The sequence below is a fragment of the Corythoichthys intestinalis genome, chromosome 6, assembly GCF_030265065.1.
Source record: "Corythoichthys intestinalis isolate RoL2023-P3 chromosome 6, ASM3026506v1, whole genome shotgun sequence".
Classification (NCBI taxonomy): domain Eukaryota; kingdom Metazoa; phylum Chordata; class Actinopteri; order Syngnathiformes; family Syngnathidae; genus Corythoichthys; species Corythoichthys intestinalis.
This window is the reverse complement of record NC_080400.1, coordinates 24,195,349-24,217,490: the sequence shown is the minus strand read 5'-3', so window position 1 is coordinate 24,217,490 and position 22,142 is coordinate 24,195,349. Positions and strand designations below refer to the sequence as shown.

At 40.4% G+C, this 22,142-nt stretch overlaps 1 protein-coding gene across 1 annotated transcript in view; it reads right to left on the bottom strand.

Moving 5' to 3' along the window:
• The window catches only part of ppp1r37 (protein phosphatase 1, regulatory subunit 37), a 66,838-nt gene continuing 44,696 nt past the window's right edge, over positions 1-22,142 (bottom strand). Inside the window, exons 7-13 of the mRNA XM_057838533.1 lie at positions 21,972-22,127; positions 19,125-19,237; positions 12,040-12,181; positions 11,778-11,944; positions 7,716-8,799; positions 6,073-6,163; positions 1-1,046 (exon numbers count right to left, since the gene is read on the bottom strand). Coding sequence (XP_057694516.1) covers positions 6,087-6,163; positions 7,716-8,799; positions 11,778-11,944; positions 12,040-12,181; positions 19,125-19,237; positions 21,972-22,127 — 1,739 coding nt within the window. The 3' untranslated portion in view covers positions 1-1,046; positions 6,073-6,086. The remainder of the gene's footprint in view (positions 1,047-6,072; positions 6,164-7,715; positions 8,800-11,777; positions 11,945-12,039; positions 12,182-19,124; positions 19,238-21,971; positions 22,128-22,142) is intronic.

Below are 22,142 nucleotides of genomic sequence, written 5' to 3'. Positions count from 1 at the left end.
AATATAAATCTGTTGAGTCATTACATGCGTTTATTTGAATGGAACAAATTTCGCCATACATTTTTGTGATTACCAGCACAGTTTGAATTAAGTTAACAATTTATTAAAAATGTCTAAAAATGAAAGAATTTACAAACAGTGTGTGTATGTGTGTGAGTGGGTGGGGGGGTGGGGGGGGGTGCAAAACGGTAGAAGGGTCCCACTTTGGGTGGCGTCAAGTGAGGAGCAGCATGTTGGACTGGCGCCCTCTAGTGACATGAGATCCCGTGACATGCCACTTCCGGGAAGTTTTGATTTGCCTGGACAGGAATACACCCCAACTGCTATTGAACAAATCAACCACTCCAAAATCCCCCTCCCTCAAGAAAAAAAAAAAAAAATTAGAAAAACTAAATATTTGCTATAATTGAAATATACAAGTCAAATAGTTTTGTATGGGAGGGGGGATAAATCCGAAAGCTTGTCAAATAAATAAAAATGATTTGTGAGTGGTGCTGAATAGGTTGAAGAAGAGATGTTTTATGTATTTTCATGACCTGGCGAGGAAGCAAATTCGGTTGTGGCTGCCAGTTTTGGTTTGTATTGATTCCTAAGGGGGCCAAAGTGACAACCGGACTGCAAGAAAATGAAGCGGTCACTTTGGCGGAGGTCCCCTCAAACTGGTAAGGAGAAAGACAACCAACTCTCGACATTAAAGCCCACCATATTCACACATCACGCATAGTAGCGTCAGAACGTCCATCTTTGGTTAGTGTTTATTTTTCTCCCGTCCATCCTCGTCAGCATGGAAACAATGGCAAAATAGTGTAGTGAAGACAGTATGGTTATTCGTTTTGTTCCCCTTACGCAAGCACGCACACACACTTCAGTGGTTGATGTAGTGACGTCAACATTTGTTGTTGTTGTCCTTCAATTCTTGATGCAACTCGCTGGGACCAGTAGAGCAATTTAGACTCTTCTGTCCTTCGAGAGAGTCGTGTGGGTTTACTAAGGTCGGAGAAATGCGACATACGGCGTCGATTCTGTACTCCTCATCGTCACTGGAGCTGCCAAAGAAAAGATGTCAGCTGAGAATGAAATGTGGACAGAATTACAGTATATAGACATATACTGAAATATCACTAAAATCAATTTTCAGTGTACACTGCTTCACAAGTGGGCTGGTCACAATATCTTTTTTTAAGGGACGGTATATTTTGCTAGAATCTATCGCGATGAACGATAGTATATTTGTTTTTTTTCCTGTGGCATAATATTACAACTAGTTAACTTAGAAATTAAAGTAGTTAAATGTTCTGATTGTGCATTAACATCAGGGACACCAAAGAAAAAGTTAAGCCAATACAGTGATCCCGTGCTACTTCGCGCTTCGAACTTCGCGCCCTCAGTCCATCGCGGATTTTTACCCCACAATTAAAAAAAAAAAAAAAAAAAATACAGAGGAACTGTCTCGATCTGATCACGTAGCCTCACTCTCCCACCTGCTGCTTTTCTTGGTCAGGCAGTGCACTACAGTCGCTTATTAAAGTTAACGATGATTGACAGACGTTAAGGTTTGATCTTGCCAGAGATACTTGGAAGTAGAGCTGAAACGAATACTCGAGCAACTCGAGTTTAAAAACTGATCCGAGTAATTTTATTCACCTCGAGTAATCGTTTCATTTTGACAGCTCTAAGCATCACGTTTTGCCCGGACTACTTTTAATGCGGGACAACGCGCTGAAGTCACGTGCGTAGAGGAAGAAGTAATTAAAAAAACAAAACAAAACAAAACAAAAAAACTGCAGCCGACAGCCGCTACAAACGATGCCGACGTTGCTAAAAACTAGCCCGCATGATGCCACGGTGGTAGCAGGTAGCGTCTGATGCGTCTCATAGAGATCACATGTATCTTGAACAAGATGCAAAATGAGTCAGCGGCGTTAGTAAACAGCCGCCATCTTAAAGCAGTAAACTTCTAAGCGCTAATAAATAAGATTAACGTTACTGTCAATCGCTCACGTGACGTTAGCCCTGCGAAGTGCTAGGTTTCTATTAATTATGACCACTGTCGATGCGTGGCTAACGTGTCTTACATACAGGCTTTATTTAATCTGTGAAAACAGTGCTGTAGAGTGATGAGGGTGTAAAATAGAAACTTAATAATACTAACTGTAAGTTTTAGCTCAGTAGTCATTGCTGGATAAAACACCAAGTAGCACTGGTCCCTAATGTGCTCCAATACAGCAGGTATCATACACTTATTTTGAACACTGCAAAAACTCAAAATCTATCAGGACTTAAAGTTTAGACTAACTTAAAACTTAACTAGAACTTAAAAATATCTTGACACAAATGGAAATTCAATTGAAACACGTGGGAAAAACACCTAACTTTTAAGTGATGTGTGTTATCAACCGTAATGGCATTTTTAGGTTTGAGACCCCCAATTGGCCAAATTTCAAAATTGTCCGATATGCATGTGTGATACATCATTGGAAAGCTTAAAATCTTAATTTTCCGGGGGAAGAAACATTTTTGAACAGGAGGGCATTTAAAAAAAAATATATATATATTTTAAACAGCAAAACTATCTGGAGGCGAGAGCACGCGAGAGCAGAATTACAGACGCCATAACTTTAACGAGATATTATCGCGTACTTACCTTATTTCGATCCAAAAACTCGCATGTCGCATGTATCACTGAGTGTCTAGACACAGCTGTGAATGGCCACAGCAGGATTTTTTGGGGATTTTATGGGTGAAACATGGTAATATTACAAGGGTCGCAATGCAGAAATCGCAGACATCAAGGAGTGGTCGAGTTTCTTTTTCATATATTTACCCTTTTAAACATTTTTTCTTTCTTCAAATTTTCTTTGTTTGGATCCATTATTTATCATCTAACATATTGGACAAAATGCGACAGTAACAAAAAAAAAAAAAAAAAACAATTAAGCGAAAGTTATGAGGTTGATATCTGACTTTTTTACAGACACCATTTTTTTTATTGAGACGTAATTTGTTTAAAATATGCGAGTGAATAATTTTTTAAAGTAGTTTTTTTTTAAACGAAATATTAGACATCAATTAATAATTCTAAGCTAAAACTGACAGACATTTTGAATAAGAAATATAATTAATTACCTTTGTTTTAAAGCTGGGTTGAAACAAAAGCGGTTGCGCGACGTCTGTAAACGGGGGTTTCCAGGGTAAAAGGGAAATATCAAAAATAGCTCGGGGGCTTAATGCGCGATGAATCTGCTACGCCAGCATATAGACATATTGTTCTATCAAACACAACAGTTGTTTTGGCTCCAAATAAAGCAGTTTCTTTTAAAGAGGAGTGCAAGAGCAGAAACTGCTTTTTCAGTCTTGTCTGTTTTTTCGCCGTATATATATTTTTATAAGATCTAAGTTTTTTGAGCGAAAGCAGTGAATTAGTCTTTTTTAAAATTCTAGTTAAATCTGAGATGCAATTGTTGGCTGTTTTCATTAATCAATAGAATTTTAAGTCGATTACTAGATTACTAAAATATTCGATAGCTGCAGCCCTACTTGGAAGCAGAAACTTCAAAGTGGCGCATGCGTCAATCATCGTTTAGCTTGTTAAACAGTTGTTGTGGCAACTCATCGTGCGTAAGTGAGCAGCTTGAGCGGATTTGAGTGGACTCACTCTATGAAGCATTTAATAAAGACAAAGATTTTTCTATTTTATTCCTGTTTAAAAATAATTTGATGGGACAGTAACATGTTTAAAACTTATCATAATTATTACATTTGAAGTGCTTAAAAAACATTCATTAAAATATATATACATAGTTTTTAAAAAATTATACTTTGGGGAAAAAAAAGTTAAAAAACGTCTATCTCTTTCCAATGCTAAATCTGAATAAATACATTGAACACACACACACAAATGTTTTTGGGGTAGGAGGCGCTACTTTGCGGTTTTTCTCTTACTGCGGCGGGTTCTGGATCCCGTTAACCACGAAACACAAACTATCACTGTATAGCAAAAACTATCGTTGGCCATTTTATATACCATGCGATAAGTTGAAACAGCAAAAACTATCATCGTCCATTTCATATATCATAAAAACTATGGTCAACCATTATATATATATGACAATAAGTCGGTATAGACAAAACTATCATCGGGCATTTTATACGTCAGAAGTCGATATATTAAAAACTATTGTTGGACATTTTAAATATCGCACAATAAGTTGATAAAGCAAAAATTATCGTTGGCCATTTCATGTATTGGACAAAATTATACACTGCATGGCCAAAAGTATTGGCACCCCTGCAATTCTGCCGGATAATGCTCAATTTCTCCCTGAAAATGATTGGAATTACAAATGCTTTGTTAGGAATATCTTCATTTAATTTTCTTGCAATTAAAAAAAAAAAAGAGAATGAAAAAAAAATTAAATCATTATCATTTTACACAAATCTCCAAAAATGGGCCCGAAAAAATCCTTGGCACCCTCAGCCTAATACTTGGTGAAAAATCATGTGATGCTTCTCTAATTTGTGTAATTAACAGCACCTGTTATTTACCTGCGGCATATAACAGGTGGTGGCATTAACTAAATCACACTTGCAGCCAGTTAAAATGGATTAAAGTTGACTCAACCTCTGCCCTTGTATGTACCACATTGCGCATGGAGAAAAGAAAGAAGACCAAAGAACTGTCTGAGGAATTGAGACGCAAAATGTGAGGAAGCATGGGTAATCTCAAGGCTACAAGTCCATCTCCAAAGACCTGAATGTTCCTGTGTCTACCGTGCGCAGTGTCATCAGTAAGTGTAAAGCCCAAGGCACTGTGGCTAACCTCCCTAGATGTGGATGGAAAAGAAAAATTGACGAGAGATTTCAACGAAAGATTGTGCGGATGGTGGCTAAATAACCTCGACTAACATTCAAACAAGTTCAAGCTGTCCTGCAGTCCAAGGGTACAACAGTGTCAACCCGTACTATCCGTCGGTGTCTGAATGAAAAGGGACTCTATGGTAGGATACCCAGGAAGACCCCACTTTTGACCCAAAGACATAAAAAAAGCCAGGTTGGAGTTGGCCAAAACTTACCTGAGAAAGCCAAAAACATTTTGGAAGAATGTTCTCTGGTCAGATAAGACAAAAGGAGAGCTTTTCGGGAAAAGGAATCAACACACGGTTTACAGGAAAAAAAAAACAAGGCCTTCAAAGAAAAGAACACTGTCCCCACAGTCAAACATTGCAGAGGTTCCCTGATGTTCTGGGGTTGCTCTGCTACCTCTGCCACCGGACTGCTTGACCGTGTGCATGGAATTATGAAGTCTGACGACTACCAACAAATTTTGCAGCACAATGTAGGGCCCAGTGTGAGAAAGGTGGGTCTCCCTCAGAGGTCATGGATCTTCCAGCAGGACAATGATGCAAAACACACTTCAAAAAGCACTAGAAAATGGTTTGAAAGAAAGCACTGGAGACTTCTAAAGTGGCCAGCAGTGAGTCTAAACCTGAATGCCATCGAACACCTGTGGAGATATCTGAAAATGGCAGTTTGAAAAAGGCACCCTTAAATTCTCCGAGACCTGGAGCAGTTGGCCAAAGACGAATGGTCTAAAATTCCAGCAGAGCATTGTAAGAAACTCATTGATGGATACCGGAAGAGGTTGTTTGCAGTTATTTTGTATAAAGGTTGTGCTACCAAGTATTAGGCTGAGGGTGCCAATACTTTTGTCCGGCCCATTTTTGGAGTAAAACGAGTTGGAGTTTGAGTAAAATGACAATGATTTAATTTTTACTTCATTCTCTTTTGTGTTTTTTCATTGCAAGCAATATAAGTGAAGACATTACTACCAAAGCATTTGTAATTGCAATCATGTTCTGGGAGAAACTGAGCTTTATCTGACAGAATTGCAAGGGGGCCAATACTTTTGGCCAGCAGTGTAGGTCAATATAGTAAAAATTATCGTTGGCCATTTGTATATCGGACAATCAGTCGACATAATAAAAGCTATCGTTAACCATTTGATTTATTTGGTGATAAGTTGACGTAGTAATAGTAGTGATAGGCCTATTTAGAAGCAGAGAGCCGCTTCACCTGTTAAATTTCCTTCATGATGCCTCTCTGCCAGTCTCCAAACTGGCTTCCAGCAGAAGCTCCTCCAGATCTTGTGTGCAGCTCACACTCACTGCATGACCGACAACACAGCACACATTCAATATATTTAATCATTCGTAAATGAGCAAGTACAGTGGGGCAAATAAGTATTTAGTCAACCACTAATTGTGCAAGTTCTCCTACTTGAAAATATTAGAGAGGCCCGTAATTGTCACCATGGGTAAACCTCAACCATGAGACAGAAATGTGGAAAAAAAAAAAAAAAAAATAAGTATTTGGTTAATATCAAAAGTTCATCTCAATACATGTTATCTACCCTTTGTTGGCAATAACGGAGGCCAAACGTTTTCTGTAACTCTTCACAAGCTTTTCACACACTGTTGCTGGTATTTTTACTTTCAACTCCCTCCACAGATTTTCTATGGGGTTGAGATCTGGAGACTGGCTAGGCCACTCCAGGACCTTGAAATGCTTCTTACAAAGCCACTCCTTTGTTGCCCTGGCTGTGTGTTTAGGATCCTTGTCATGCTGAAAGACCCAACCACGTCTCATCTTCAATGCCCTTGCTGAAGGAAGGAGATTTTCACTAAAAATCTCTCGATACACGGCCCCATTCATTCTTTCCTTCACATTGATCAGTCGTCCTGGTCCCTTTGCAGAAAAACAGCCCCAAAGCATGATGTTTCAACCCCTATGCTTCACAGTGGGTATGGTGTTCTTCAAATGCAATTCAGAATTGTTTCTCCTCCAAAAACGAGAACCTGTGTTTCTACCAAAAAGTTCTATTTTGGTTTCATCTGACCATAACATATTCTCCCAGTCCTCTTCTGGATCATCCAAATGCTCTCTAGCGAACGCAGACGGGCCTGGACGTGTACTGGCTTCAGCAGGGGGACACGTCTGGCAGTGCAGGATTTGAGTCCCTGGCGGCGCATTGTGTTACTGATAGTAGCCTTTGTTACTGTGGTCCCAGCTCTCTGTAGGTCATTCACTAGGTCCCCCCCGTGTGGTTCTGGGATTTTTGCTCACCGTTCTTGTTATCATTTTGACGCCACGGGGTGGGATCTTGTCAGATCGAGGGAGATTATCAGTGGTCTTATATGTCTTCCATTTTCTAATAATTGCTCCCACAGTTGATTTCTTTACACCAAGCATTTTACCTATTGCAGATTCAGTCTTCCCAGCCTGGTGCAGGTCTACAATTTTGTCTCTGGTGTCCTTCGACAGCTCTTTGGTCTTGGCCATAGTGGAGTTTGGAGTGTGACAGACTGAGGTTGTGGACAGGTGTCTTTTATACCGATAATGAGTTAAAACAGGTGCCATTAATACAGGTAACGATTGGAGCCTCGTTAGACATCGTTAGAAGTTAGACCTCTCTGACAGCAAGAAATCTTGCTTGTTTGTAGGTGACCAAATACTTATTTTCCACTCTAATTTGGAAATAAATTCTTTAAAAATCAAACAATGTGATTCTGTGTTTTTTTTTTTCTACATTCTCTCATGGTTGAGGTTTACCAATTTTGGCAATTACAGGCCTCTCTAATCTTTTCAAGTAGGAGAACTTGCACAATTGGTGGTTGACTAAATACTTATTTGCCCCACTGTATGTTGTTCACACACACCGTGTTCCATGACACAGCTGCCAGGTTTGGGGCCGTCGGAGTCAAGGAGGTGGAGGGAGAATTCGGGCTTTAAGCCGTTGGGTAAAAGCGAATCGGCGACTTCCCGCTGGCTCTCGTCAGCGGTGTCCTCCGTTTGTGGTGGCTCAGCGGTAACAGAAGTTAGTTGGTCACAGTGAGCGTGTTGTGCATCCTGTCCGTCAGCGTTTTGACGTTCAACGTTGTCCACATCTTCCAGATGGTCCAACATCTGGATTTCATCTTTGGCGTCTTCACCAGCGTCGTTCGGTTTCGTTTCAGAGGGAGGAACTTCAAGTTCCTCCTCATAGGAGGGCTCGGGTGCTGGTCCTGGAGGCTGAGCAGTTGCAGAACTTAAAGGCCAGGCTGGTGCTTGTTGACTTGTCAATGGTGGCTCCAAAGTGCTGGCGATGATGCCCTCGTCGCATCTGGGTTCTAGTGTTTGCTTAAGGGTAGTGCTTTGGACGTCCTCGTGAGTCTTATTTGATGGCTCCTTGGCTGGTCCAGCGCCTATCTGCGGCTCAGGGGGGCTTTCCACCCGAGTCACCATAAAGATCTTGTGACCCCTCCCTGGACTTGATACAGATATGCAGCGGCCCGGTGAGGGAGGTGTGCCTGGAGGAACCTGGTTGTTTGTGATGGTGATTTCTGAAACGACGGAGGACGGCGTGTGCGAGGGACTCGACGTGGGTGGAGCCACTTCATTTTGTGAGGGGGCCTGATTTAAGAGAGGGCTTGGCTTGGACGCAGTCTTCGTCATCACTTCCTCTTCATCGTCAGTGTCAGAGTCAGAATCCAAGTTCATTGGGGAAACACTTGCCCCCGACTCGCCGCTCGGTTGCTCTTCGCTTCCTGTTGTATCACTGCCTTTATCCCCCGGTCCTCCGTCTTTGTTCTCCTCTCCTGCTTCTTCTCTCGTAACGTCTTCGGTGGCGATTTCGGCCATGGATGCCGACTGCCTCATCATCTGCTCCGTTTCCTCCTTCTCCTTTGCTAGGATGAAGTTTCTCTTGCAGCCATTCTGGATTTCGGCCAGCAGAGCGCGCTGGGTTTCAATGAAGCTCTTCACCTGCAGAACAGAAATTCTTAAAAGGATCCTTCTAGAATCGGAGGACACTTGGCGTCCCACCCTTCAGATTTGAAACAATCCACCTACAAAATTTGTTTCTGAGTAACTGTAGTAGTCATGAGACGAAATCTATAAAAAAAGAATACTTGAAAATATTTAAAAAAAAAAAAAAAAAAATACTGAATAGCAAGTCTGGAATATTACCTAAAATGCCATTTTTCTCTTGCATCTTGAATCTGTCAATAACATCTAGCAAAAGATCCAGCTTCTACACCTGAACAAAACTATTGGTATAGATTTACAACCCTGTTAATGATGAATATACAAAAAAATGATAACACTGAAACGCGAAGGCTTATTCATTAATTTTGAAGTCAAAATGTCCTCCAATTCTGGAACAACCTCATACAAAGCTAAACTGTAATACAACTATGCAGAGGGTTCATAGCTAAATTCACAAATTAAAGCCTTCTCACCTAGTTTGAGTTAAGTTGAATTCAAACATACAAATACATAGAACACCAATTTAAAACTAGTAGAACAAGGGCCCCCTCTAGTGGTACCCTAGTGTTGTGCTCAAGACCACATTTGAGACCATGACAAGACCAACACTGTTCTTAGTACAGACCAAGACAAGCCAAGACCATGAGTTCAACAGAAAAAAAAAAAAGTACCCTGACACGAGTTGCTTAAATCTGACGTCACTCGACAAAATGGCGCTGCCTGTCGAAAAGCAGTCAATGGTAAATAATAAATTGTACTATTATAAAAATATATTTTTCTGGATCAATTTATTATTACATTAGTTAATCGATACAACTACCCGTTACACTATGTGATTTTTCCTGACTTTGCTTGAGGATAAGCTGCTATCTCTTGCATGAAGTTATCCGATGATTTGTACAAAAGATATTTCTTTATTCATACAAATATATTTATGTGTATCTATTTATTAATAAATTAATTTAGTTATTCAACACAACTTCACGTAACACAATGATATTTAAAAACTTTGCGTAAGGATATGCTGCTCTCTATGGCCAAAATACATAAAAACAACTTGTCAGGATCAGCCATCTTTGCTGCTTGGAACGCTTTGAGGTCACAACTTGTACCATCCAAGTGGGATAAGTCCCACTTCCCTCCTTCCTCGAATGCAGCAATACAACCTAATAAGTCTCTGGCACATGTGCATGTGTGATAACAGGTACAGGTGTCAATGTCAAAAACTAAAAACTAAAAAGGAACCAACAAGTTGCTACCAAAATCTTCCACCATAATAGTGTCTCAGTTAACTCTTAGGCTGCATTGACGGTGCACGACGCCCAATCAATTTAGACTGGGAACGTTAGTTCATTCGAAACCAGAGCATTCAGTCATTCTGTCCGATTTTCAGGGCATTTACAGGACACTTGCGGTTCATTTTAGGGCATTTACAGGTCATTTCCTCTTTAGTTTGAGTCAGTGCCTATTCATTTGGGTGATTCCCAGGTCACTTCCTGTTCTGTAACTCAAAATAAACAGGAAGTGACCTATAAAATACCCCAAAATCAATATGAAGCAACTGAACATCAACAGGTAAATGACCTTAAATGGCCCAAAATCACCTCATTGCCTGGCATTGACTGCCACTGACAGCCATAGACGTTCAATCCGTTTGAAGTGGGAGGGATGGCAGCGAATGAACATTCCACCCAGTTCAAATGGATTAGACGTCTACTCGTGATTAATTCACAGCAGAAGCTTGTTTTGCTGTTTTTTAGTTGTTTGTAGAATATCCTAAAATTATTTCCCGACCAATGTATTAATAATCATTGTATCATCATATCGTCAGATCATCGTTATCGTGAGCTTTGTATCGCAAATCGTATCGTATCGTGAGGTACCAAGCTGTTCCCACTCCTAGTGCACACCATGCTCATATTTTTCTATCATTTCCATCTTCATTTCAATGGTAAGCATCATTTTCCCCCCCTTTTTCACCACCTGCACTAACATTCTTGGAACCCATGTTGATTTCTCTCACAAGAAAATCAGCTGTTTGTCCGTCTTGCAGGAAAACAAAGAAACTGCGGCGCTGTCACAAATCGTCGTATTTCGAGCATGTCGTTGAATGTAGAAACAAATGGCGAGTCAAATTTTACGTCGGATGTCGAATAGATCATGTGTCGAAACGATCATATGTCGAGGTACTGCTGTACTGGCATTGATAACATATCTGTCCCTATGTCTGCTGACTACTTCATGGAAATACAGAATTTTGATTTCATTCAATTCCATTTCAACAGCGGTGGCAGGCATTGAGTGATCATGCTGGTCGAATGATCACTTCCAGTCCCTTCCATTCACAATGAATTGGATGTCTAGCACCATCAATGGCAGCCAATGAGTTAAAGAACAGGCAATATAATGTCTGTCTGAGAAATCATGGCCACTTGAAATATAATTAATTTGAAATACATTTTTTGAGACTATAATTTACAACTGATGATGTCACGTTCGGATACTCAGTACTGTTATCGGCGCCCGATACGACTATTTTTGGCGTAACGGACAGTACCGGATTTGGTTACAAGATCGGATCTGATCCGGGAGTATGTTTTCCGTACCATTGTGCTTTTCGTTTGCTATAAACCAAAGTACTTGGCAAACATGTTCGCCGAGTGGGACGACTACTCTCTACAAACTAATATTAGTAACAGAGCCTTGTGTAATTTATTGAGGAGGGAACAGCAGGGCTCACTTTATTACAAAACAATATGATTTGTCATTTACTGGTTACATTTGCATTATTTTTACTGGTCTAAAAATATGGGAATTGGATTATAATCGGATCAGTGTTGGAAAAACATCTTGAAAAAAACCTGATTGGATGTCAAAAAATAAGTATCAGGACATCCCTATTTACAACTGTATCATACCCTTCTTTTAATGCAATCTTTTCTCACATTTTATATAAATAAAATGTGCATGCTTACAGTTTCTTTCTTGGGCTCCCGGTCCAGGTCGAGGCGTAGCAGAGAAGTGTTGACTTTCAGGGCGAGCGACAGCGCCATCAGTCCGCCCGTCTTGATCTCATTTTCCCGCAGGTCTAGACGCAGGAGCCTTGGGCTCTCGGCTATAAATTCGGCCACCGCCACCGCCCCTGTGGCAACAAGGCATAAAAACCGAGGGGTTGGGGTGAAAATCGCTTCCAAAAATTTAAGATTGTTCCAAACTGAAACAAACGGAATTTGTCACCTTCGCATGACAGTTTAGTGGAGGCGAGGCCCAGTCTGAGCACAGAGCGGTTGGCGATCAAGCCGTCTTTCAGTTTGTGGACGCCCTCGTTGCCTACTGAGTTATGACCGAGGTTCAGTGTCTCCAGACTCTGGGTGCAAGGCTGACAGAAAGAAAAGGAGCAAAAATTTCACAGCATTGCTTGATATATGCCCGATTTCCCAAAAATATAGCCAATAATATAGGAAAATATGTTCACTGTCTGGGTTATGATCTTTGTTAATTGTGAATTTTGCACCATCTAGTTACGAAAAGGAATTATTTGTAGAAGAAGAAAAAGGAAAGAAAGAGGATGAGCTTCCACGAAGCAAGCTGGCAGCTAATTTCAAATGTTTTCTTCTAATAATCTGTAAAAAAAATAATCGATGAATGACATTTTGGACACAATTTATTCGGTCATCTATATGCGACTTAGTGCAGTTGGTGTTATCAACCTAGAATGTGATTATGTGATGTAGATGCTAACTGCTAGCGGAATGCTAACCTGGATACTATTTGAGGTGATTGGTTTTAGACTGCTAGGGAAGTTAAGCTTCCCCCAAAATGTCAGAAAATAAGAATTGATAGGATTTTTACGATTCCGATTCCATTATCGATATTGCTTAACGATTCGATTCTTTATCGATTCTCTTATCGATTCTAATTTGGGGGAAAAGAAGAACATACGTTTTGATTGGCATCGAGTTTGTTTAATCAGAAGTCACAACCTTACAAACTCACAACGAGATCAAAAGAGGCCCAAAGCCTGAATGTTAACTGTGGCAATAAGTGGCAAATACACAAGAATGTGTAACATTTTACTGAAACATTTATCTAATAGAAATAAAAAATATTGGTATATATTGACAGATAGGTTCTTATGGTTATGGTGTTATGGTGTTATACTTGTATAGCGCTTTTCCACCTATTGTTCTGCCTTTGGCAATATGTGTTAAAGCTGGGGTCCCCAAAATTTTTCCTGTGAGAGCCACATAACTTTTCCCTTCTCTGATGAGGGGCCGGGGTCAGTTTGTAACAGAAAAAGTGTGACGATTGCAGAAGTGCATAAATGTAAAAAATTATTGTTTTTCAGAAAGCCACAATCAAATAACCCTTTCTGGATTCTTTACGGAATGAAAGTAAATAAAATAATAATAATAATATTTAATAATAAAAACACTATTAACTCTTTCACTCCCAGCCATTTTCACCAGAGCAAGGCCGTTCGCTCCCGGCCGTTTTTTCTGGATTTTGACTGATTTTGCAAGGCCCACAGAAAATTCTGTTCTATTGCTATATAAACTTTGAACCCACCAAAAGAAAGATTGGACTCTCTTCTTTCAGCAGAAAAAAAAAGTAAGTTCGTATCTTTTTCCATTCTTTAGAAATCAGCATTAGAAAATAGCTTAGTTTGAGCAATTTTCCAATTTATGATGAAAAAACGGAGAAAATGAGCTTTTTGTAAACGCATACATTTCAAACATAACTTTGACTTTAACAAAGCTATTTTTTGCATTAGTTACATCCCAAACATCTGAATAATGTTTTCCTTTTACAAAATACTATGAACAACCAGACAAATAGAGCTTTAGATAGAATAGTAACAATTTATTCACACACAACGACTGAGAGATGACGGTTTGTCGCCGAGATGACGCCGTTGTCGCCACGTCAGCTGTGTAAACTTTTCCCTCATCGTTGTCTGTCTCACAAAAATGGATTATTTTTGCATTTCTGCGGGGTCTGCTAGGCGAGCCACTCCACGGGGGGTTTCACTCATTTTGCACGATCGTCCAGCGCCTGGTGTCCCAGGCGTCCTCTCGTTGTTTTGTCCGGAAGGAGCGCCGCCTGGGCTCAATCCGCCAGCGCTTTGACAATGCTGGCCGGCCGTTCACTGCTGTTGAATCGGCTTGTCTAGTCTTCCAAAATGCGTTACTGCCCTCCAGTGGCCAGTTTTATTGCTTTAAAATTGGTTTGGAGCGTTTTTCTTTGTTTCTCAGACAGCGGAACCTATATATGCTTCTTATAAAAAAAAAACGCAAAAGACGTATAAATACGGTTGCGGGACAGTTGAGCATTTAAAAATAAAACGTATTTATACGGTTCCGGGAGCAAATGAGTTAATTAAATAGATAATAACCAAATAACCCTCTCTGAATTCTTCAAGGAAAAGGCCAGGAAATAATTAACACGATTGAGAAAAAAAAAAAAAAAATCAAAATGGCCGGACCAAATGTGGAGGCGGGCCGTATTTGGGCCGCGGGCCGCAGTTTGGGTTAACATGTATTATTTACCATTACATTGAAATGCATGCCTTTTAGTTTTTGTGGCGCTTACATGCTCAAGTGGGGGCCCCCTTGCGCTTCCTGACGCGAAGAAGAACGCACTCACGTGAAGAAGCGCGTGCTTACACCCGAAGAAGAAATGCCGCAACCAAGCGAGTGAGTAAGTTAGTGAGAGACGGAAACACTTCTACGAGCCTACGTTCTTTGTTAATGTTAATATCTACAGAGGCAACGCCTGTATGTATCATCTTTTGTGTTGTTGTTGTTGTTGTGTTTCCACTCGCGATCGGACACTTAAATCCAGTTGTGTAGTGGTTTGAACGATGTGCTAATGCTAGCGAACGAATGCTAACCATTTGTTATTACTGTTATTTACAGCTGATCATCGCTGATTTACGTTGATGCAAACCTGTTTGTTATTGGGGACGAAATTGATTTGTTTCATTTCTATTCTTAGTTTCACTCTTCAAGTGATGGTTGAATAAAGTCAGCAAATTATACCAACGTCTTCTGCATCGTCATTTGGGAGTTTAGCTTGCTGTATAGCCAGGACTGAGCCTAAGCCTCTCTGTGAGGACAGCGCAGTCGTATTCCCTCCCGATGCAGTTACCTCCACCTTGCAATGACTGCAAGTCGCTTTGTTGTCATTTTTCCTCGTGAAGTGAAGACACACTTTCGAGCGTTTGAACCTACGTGCTGTCATTGTTATGTTTATGGCTGCAATGCTCGTGCTTACCCGTCGTAATCTTTCATTTTCACACTCTTTCCTGGTGAAGTGTAGTCAAACTTTGGAGCGAGTGGTTCTTGGCGCCATGCTAGTTTGATGCGTCTGGACAACAAGACACGTCACGACGCAACACGCGTCTTTAGGAATTGTTAAAGGGATCGTTAAGGCTTTTTCATTGTGATGTCGAGGCCTCGAAACACTCCGAACTGGTTCCGAATTGGAATCGGATTTCGATTCCCATCCCTACTGTTGTGTGTACATGCCATTGACCACATACAACTTTTGTTGAGAATTAGCTTTTTATCACTAGTTATGATGCGGCTTCCTATTCATTTATTAGCGCAGCTTCACAGTCCTTTAAAGCTGTGATCCTCAACCACCGGGCTGGGGACCGGTACCGGTCCGTGGCACATTTGCTACTGGGCCGCAGAGAAATAATAAATTATTTGTTAACGACCGCAATCACAACATGCACATCAATATGCCTGTCTCCTCTACTGACTAATTAGAGTAGAGCTTTGTGTTCGACACCCTCTCGTGTTTGGCCGCCATTACTGGGGTGTTTGCAACTTTGCACACCCATAGCAGACCAGTGTCAGTCAATGTAAACAGAACGTTAGCTGCTCTTGGCTGTGTGCGGCAATGTCTTTGGATAGCTTCTTTACAGGGAAAAAGCCACCTGCTGAGCCAGAAGAGGAGCCTAGAACCAAGTCCATTCTGCATAACATGTGGCTAAAAGCTAGCAAACAATGCAACAAAAGCGAATGCATTGAGAGCATCATAAGTCGTGGCGAACTGTATTGCCAAGACACCTTTCACAGTTGGATAAGAACTCAGTATGCCAGCAACTAAGGATATTTGCCGTCAAGTTTTAGGGAAGAACGCTGTGAAAAAAGCTTGATTCAGCGTATGGTGTTCGTTTTTAGCTGCATTGTGCTATTTTATATTTACTGTAATTTTCTGTCACACATTGCCAGTCTGTGAAAGAAAGGCCCATAACACACCGGTCCGTGGTGCAAAAAAAGGTTGTGGACCACAGCTTTAAACGGCGTGGAGACCGTGTGTCTCCAGATTTGAGAGTATATTGTCCACTACAGCGAAACGAGACGAGTCATTGGCTAAAGGCTAGGTTTATTCCGTTCATCGAACGCTGTGCATCTCTGAAGGTCAATGGGCAGTCGGCTGGCCCGGACACTCTGCATGATGATTGGGTGATGTGTCTGAGGCTGAATCCCTTTTTGATTGACAACGAAATCAGTGAATCTGTGATACTGTTGTACGAACATCCGTGGGAGGCATTTTTACATTTTCCTTCTGTTGTTCTGAGCTTAACCAGAGACTTTCATAATCATCGTAGCGACACTTGCTTTGTTAAAAATAGTGTTGCACCGATACCATTTTTTGGGCCCGATACCGAGACCTGGCTGTGCAGTACCGGCCGATACCGATACCATTCCGATACCACTCTGTTTGCAAAAAAAACCAAAAACAAACAAACAAAACACACACACACACACACACACACACACACACACACACACACACACACATATATATATGTACGTATAACGGATGCAACGATACAGTTAAGTCACGGTTCGGTACGATTTTCGATACAATTCAATACATTTAATGCTCTGAAACAGAAAATACAACTGTTATTATTTTTTTTTCTTTCTTTTTTTTTTAAATTTGCTAACAAGCAAAAATAACAGTGCCATCAAATAAACAAGCATTTTAGTGCATAATATGTATGTGCTTACTTCTTACTGATCTGAAGAAATTTTGTATATACTGTAAGTGCTGAGAACAATCTTTAATGTTTGTAAAGTGGGGCACACTGTTGATTGCTGCAGCTCTCTTAGCAGCTATATTTACCATATAAGCAAAACATCCTATTTGTGGTCCGAGTCCATCTGTAACATGTGCTGAATTAACAGTATTTGCAGCATTATCTATAGTCACTGGTATGGATTGATTTGGCCATTCAGTCATGGCGGTTTCTAATTCATCAATGTAGTATCTGGACTACGCGTCGCTCTGGGCTCACGCAGCTAATGGCATGGGATCTAATGTAGTACATTTAGGTTGCTATTTGATGATATCTAGTATGTGCGCGCGAGAGTTGGCATGGGATCGGACATAGGACATCTAGGTTGCTATCTGATGATATCTAGTGTGCGCGCTGCGCCGCTTGAGTGTTTTCTGGCCACAGAAGTCACTTCTGCTCATTACTGCACAACACCAGCATAATATGACAATCGATTTTCATAAACAGGACGAGTTTGAAGTACGGCGCTCTTAATTTGCCACTCATTGTTCATCATGAAACCATGAGTTTGCTTAGTCTCTCACGGTCTTAACCTTTCTGATCCCATCGGCGCTACTACAGCATGCGTTAGCTTAAGCATGCTAATCGTTTGTGAATGCCATGTTATAAAAGCAGCGTAACATTGCGGATATGCGTTGTAGTGAACATCCTTAATATTGATGACGAAGGTGTTATTTTCATTTCGTAATTTCGAGACAAAGACATACAGATGTCATGCACCGGGATTTGGGAATTTGGCTCACGTGGGGAGGACAGTTCATTTGCGCTAAAGTGATGCCAGTAGATGGTATCGGCGCCCTAAATGTTGGTACTCGTCGATACCGATACCACCAATTCAGACCGGATCGGTCCCCCCTGCCGATACTGGTATCGGTGCAACTTTAGTTAAAAAACAACAAGCGAAAAATCAAGGTTCTATTTCTGGTGTTTTTTTTTTTTTTTTAATCTTTATTTTTTTATTGTAGCTGCTTGTGTTTGGAGACTTGACGCCTGGCACACTAGTTTCTTTCCTTACCGAGCAGCAGGTGCTGCTCAGCCCCTCTATCCTCACAAAGCACTCACAGGCGGACACACTTTGAGCTTCTCACTGGAAAAACTAGCATCTGCCACTATTGCTAATGCTGTTTGCTAACATTAACTGCAATTGATAATTGCTATCGGCTAACACTAATCGTCATGTGCAACAATTCATCAAACCTGTGGAATTTTGTGAACTTAACGAGTTAAGAATGAAACAAAATACTTTAACCTAGTACTTGCGCTAAAACCATTTGTCACTCAAGTTACTGTTTTGACTCCTTATATCTTGTATATTGTCATCTTGGTTGTGTATGGGTGTGTACTTAAAGTTCAATAAATGTTTGGCCTCAAATATCTAACAAAATTGGCTTTAGATATTGGCAATTGACTATTTTTCTTTTATAAATTGGTATTGGCCTTTGAAAATCGCATATCGGGCAATGTCTTGTTTTAATGTGCAATTTGTTGTGCAAACATTTATACCAACCAGAGTTAAATGTGGCTTTTCACTTCAAATGTGCACATCAATCAGTGTGGCCAACCATGAAATGGATTTAATTTTTTTTTTTAAATTAAATAAAAATACAGTGCGTTGCTTTGACAAACAGGCATATAACAGTGTCTACAGAGAGAACTACAAACAATGTGCTCCTTATTGGCCCACATCCGTTTGACAATGATATGCTGACTCAACCAAACAAACATGACCGATTAATTTAGTTCTCTTTAATGTAGGCACTGAATCAGATGTGAACGTGTCAGGTGTTTGATGAGGCGAAAATGCTGTGGATTTCTTTCAATAGTGACAATCCCAGTCGAATAAACACTGTACTTCAATTAGCTGCCAGATGCGTTTTATACTTGAACAAATAAACACCTCTATTTAAAGTTTTTTTCCTTCCCCGTGAAATAAACAAAATAGTAATAATTAGGGCTGTAACGACCATATGATATGATATCAATTCTTTGGGCAGCAATATGATATTTGCCGATATTACAAAGTCTGCCCCAATTTGATTATATTTATTGACCTTTGAGCCATTTAATACTAAATGTGCAATTTCCATGCATTTCACCGAAAGCAATTTATAGTAAAGCCGAACAGACAGACAGAAGGATTCTTTCAAATCATGTGAGGGTGGTGACCGTTTTGCTGTCATCTTTCTGTACACAGACAGATGTGTATGGGTGAGTGTGTGTTTACCAGTGCAGCAGCAAGGTAGCCCATGCCGTTGTGTGTGAGCTGGTTGTTCCATAGCACCAACGTGACAAGACCTTTCCTCTGCTCTTTTAGTCCTTCACACACATAGGCCAAACCTGTGACGACAAACCCACAAACGTCACAACTACTGTAAGTTGTGTAATATATTACCTTAAAATAGGCAAGTTTACTGCCATTGAACGCCCTCGGCGTCCAATCCATTCTGACTGGGAAAACAGCGAATGATTGCAGCAGCCAATGAGCTAAACTGATAGGACACATCACTACATTGTGACAAATCAGGTCATATGAAATAAGGGTGTATTTAAAAAGACAAATTCCAAACAAAAATAACTCGCTCAGACCACAGAGACAAGATTATGTCATCAGTATTCACATTGATCAAAAAGCAACTGCAGTCTCACACTGATATATTTCTATTCTGTGTGCATCTGTTACATAAACGGAGATTAAATAAATACGTGGGCACAAGAGACTTGGAAGCTGATGAGTTTATGAGTCTCTTGATTATTCACTCTCATCAAAGGAGAAAATGAAGTGGTTTTGCAATATCGAATATTCAGTTTGTATGAAACATTAGCGTCATTTATCCATCCAGATTTTTAATGCCTGACTTACCGTGTACCCAATGAATTTCAAAATAACTATCCAAAAAAAAAAAGTATTATATGTCATTATACGTCCTATTTACGTATGTCATACTATACGTCCTATATAAGTCCTAGCTAGACAGTGAGCTAAACTGTAATCTTTCTTCTCCCTGCCCTCTCTCACTTGGCTGCATGACGTGTAAGCAAATGCACTCCTCCTAGGGCTTAACGATATTGGAAAAAAATGACATTGCGACTTTTTGGGGGTTTGCGATATATATTGTGATTATCAAAACTAGAAGAATTTCCACCAGATGACTTGGACAGCTCTGTTTGGGAAGACTTTGGTTGAGTCACTATGACCACATAATAGTAATTCAAGAGGTCCCGATCTGATCACGTGATCAAAAATTGGGCCGATCGTGCCATTTTTCAGAGGCTTGGAATCAGGTGAAAAGGATCGGAGGTTTTTTTTCCTCTCACCTTCCCTCCTGCTAAGCAGTGCAACCAAACTGTTTTTCTTTGTCACCAGTGCAGCTGGCGTTTTGTATTTACAGTTAACGATGATTGACAGGTTTGTAGCTTAGATCTGGCCAGAGAACGCCTCGGTAGCTCTACGATCAAAGGCACTAAGGTGTTAACCATCGTTAAACTTGCAGCCAAGTCTTAAGTATGCTGTGCGCAGGTAAGAGGCTGTTCTCGACAGCGAGAGCGTCAAAGCAAAAAAAAAAAAAAACCAACAACTTTTTTCCCTGTATCAGCTGGGACTGTGTATCGGCAGATTCTCAGAATCGGGTGAAAAATATGCCATCAGGACATCTCTAGTATTCATATAATACCGTTTAATCCAGGCCAAGGGGGTTTATTTGTGAATGATTGGTGTATATAAAAGGGATCCAGGAAGTCATGTCTGCACAATTGCTGCTTGTATGAAGCAAAACAAAAGTTTACATAAAAAAAAAAAAAAAATCGCAGGTCCTGCGATGGGACTACTGTGCATGGGCATATTGCAATGGCGATATTCAGACGAAATATTGAACGGGCCTAGCGTGCGCTCTTCTTTGTGCGTCCAAATACGTACTTCTTTGTTGGTCATGCAGTCTTACTTGGGTGCAGAAATACTACCTGCTCTACGCTTCCTGCGTCAAAATAAAAGCACGCATCACAAAACAAAAGTCAACATTATAACAAATACACATTTCGCCAAAGGACAGACGTCATATTAATCAAATAAAGTAAAAAATAAGATACTGTGAGGTAGAGCTGGGAATCTTTGGGCACCTAACGATTCGATTACGATTACGATTCAGATGGTCCGATTCGATTCTAAAACGATTATTGATGCACCCCCCCCCCCCTTTTTTTTTTTTTTTTTTTTTAAATATTTTGTACATTTGTTCCAAAATTGTTCAAAAATACTCTCAGGCTAAACCAAACTACTATTTCAGTATCAAGTTAACATATAGCAGTAAACAAATATACAAAAATAACAGTAAATAAAAAACTCCAGTCCCCATTCTGTATCAGCAGCTTTAAACTACATTCAATTAATTTAATGTTGTGAATCAACCGTTAAAGTTGTTAAAATTGCTCCCGTTAATCCATAATTTCCCTTTTGTCAACTTTCGACATGTGAAAGTTTTAAAACTATTTTAAAGATAGATTGAAGTCAATATTTTACCGATTTAGGAGTATTTTAGATAAAAAGTTAATTAGGTTTGCTTGGAAGGTTCGCTACAACAGCCTTGCAGAGAAGTGTACTGCTTTAAGATGGCGGCCGTTTACTACGTCTGCATCTAGCTTTTTGTAGATGTGCTGCAAACGCTACCGCTACCGTAGTGCATCTAGTCTTATATAAATGATATCTACCGTAACATAATGTGGATGACATACTTTTGTAGCAGCTTCAGGTATGTTGTTGTGTTTTTTTATCTCGTGGCATGAGTTGAGCTAGAGCCGTGAGTTGAGCATTGGCATTACCCGAGGGGCCGGGTAATGAGAAGCATGATGTTTAGCTACTCTCGCTCCGTTGCTCATTGACCGCGCGGCGCGCTGAGTGTGTTGTACTTCCGCTTTACTTGGCATATTTCAATAATCGGAATTTGGATGTTTGTGAATCGTTCTCGAATCTTCCACGGCCGAATCGCGAATAATCTAAGAATCGGAAATTTTGCACACCTCTACTGTGAGGTACAATAATTCTTGACCAATCAACTGATCAGGCTGGTTGCTACAGTACCTGAGTCCAGAATGTGGTTGTTGCGCAGGTCCAAAATTTGGATGTTGTAGTTGAACTTAAGCAGGTTGCCAAGCTGGGCCGAATCCTGTAGGCCGTTGAGCTTGTTGTCGGCGAGATATAACTCCCGTAGGTTCATGTTCATTTTAAGGGCCGTTGCTGAAACATATTGTG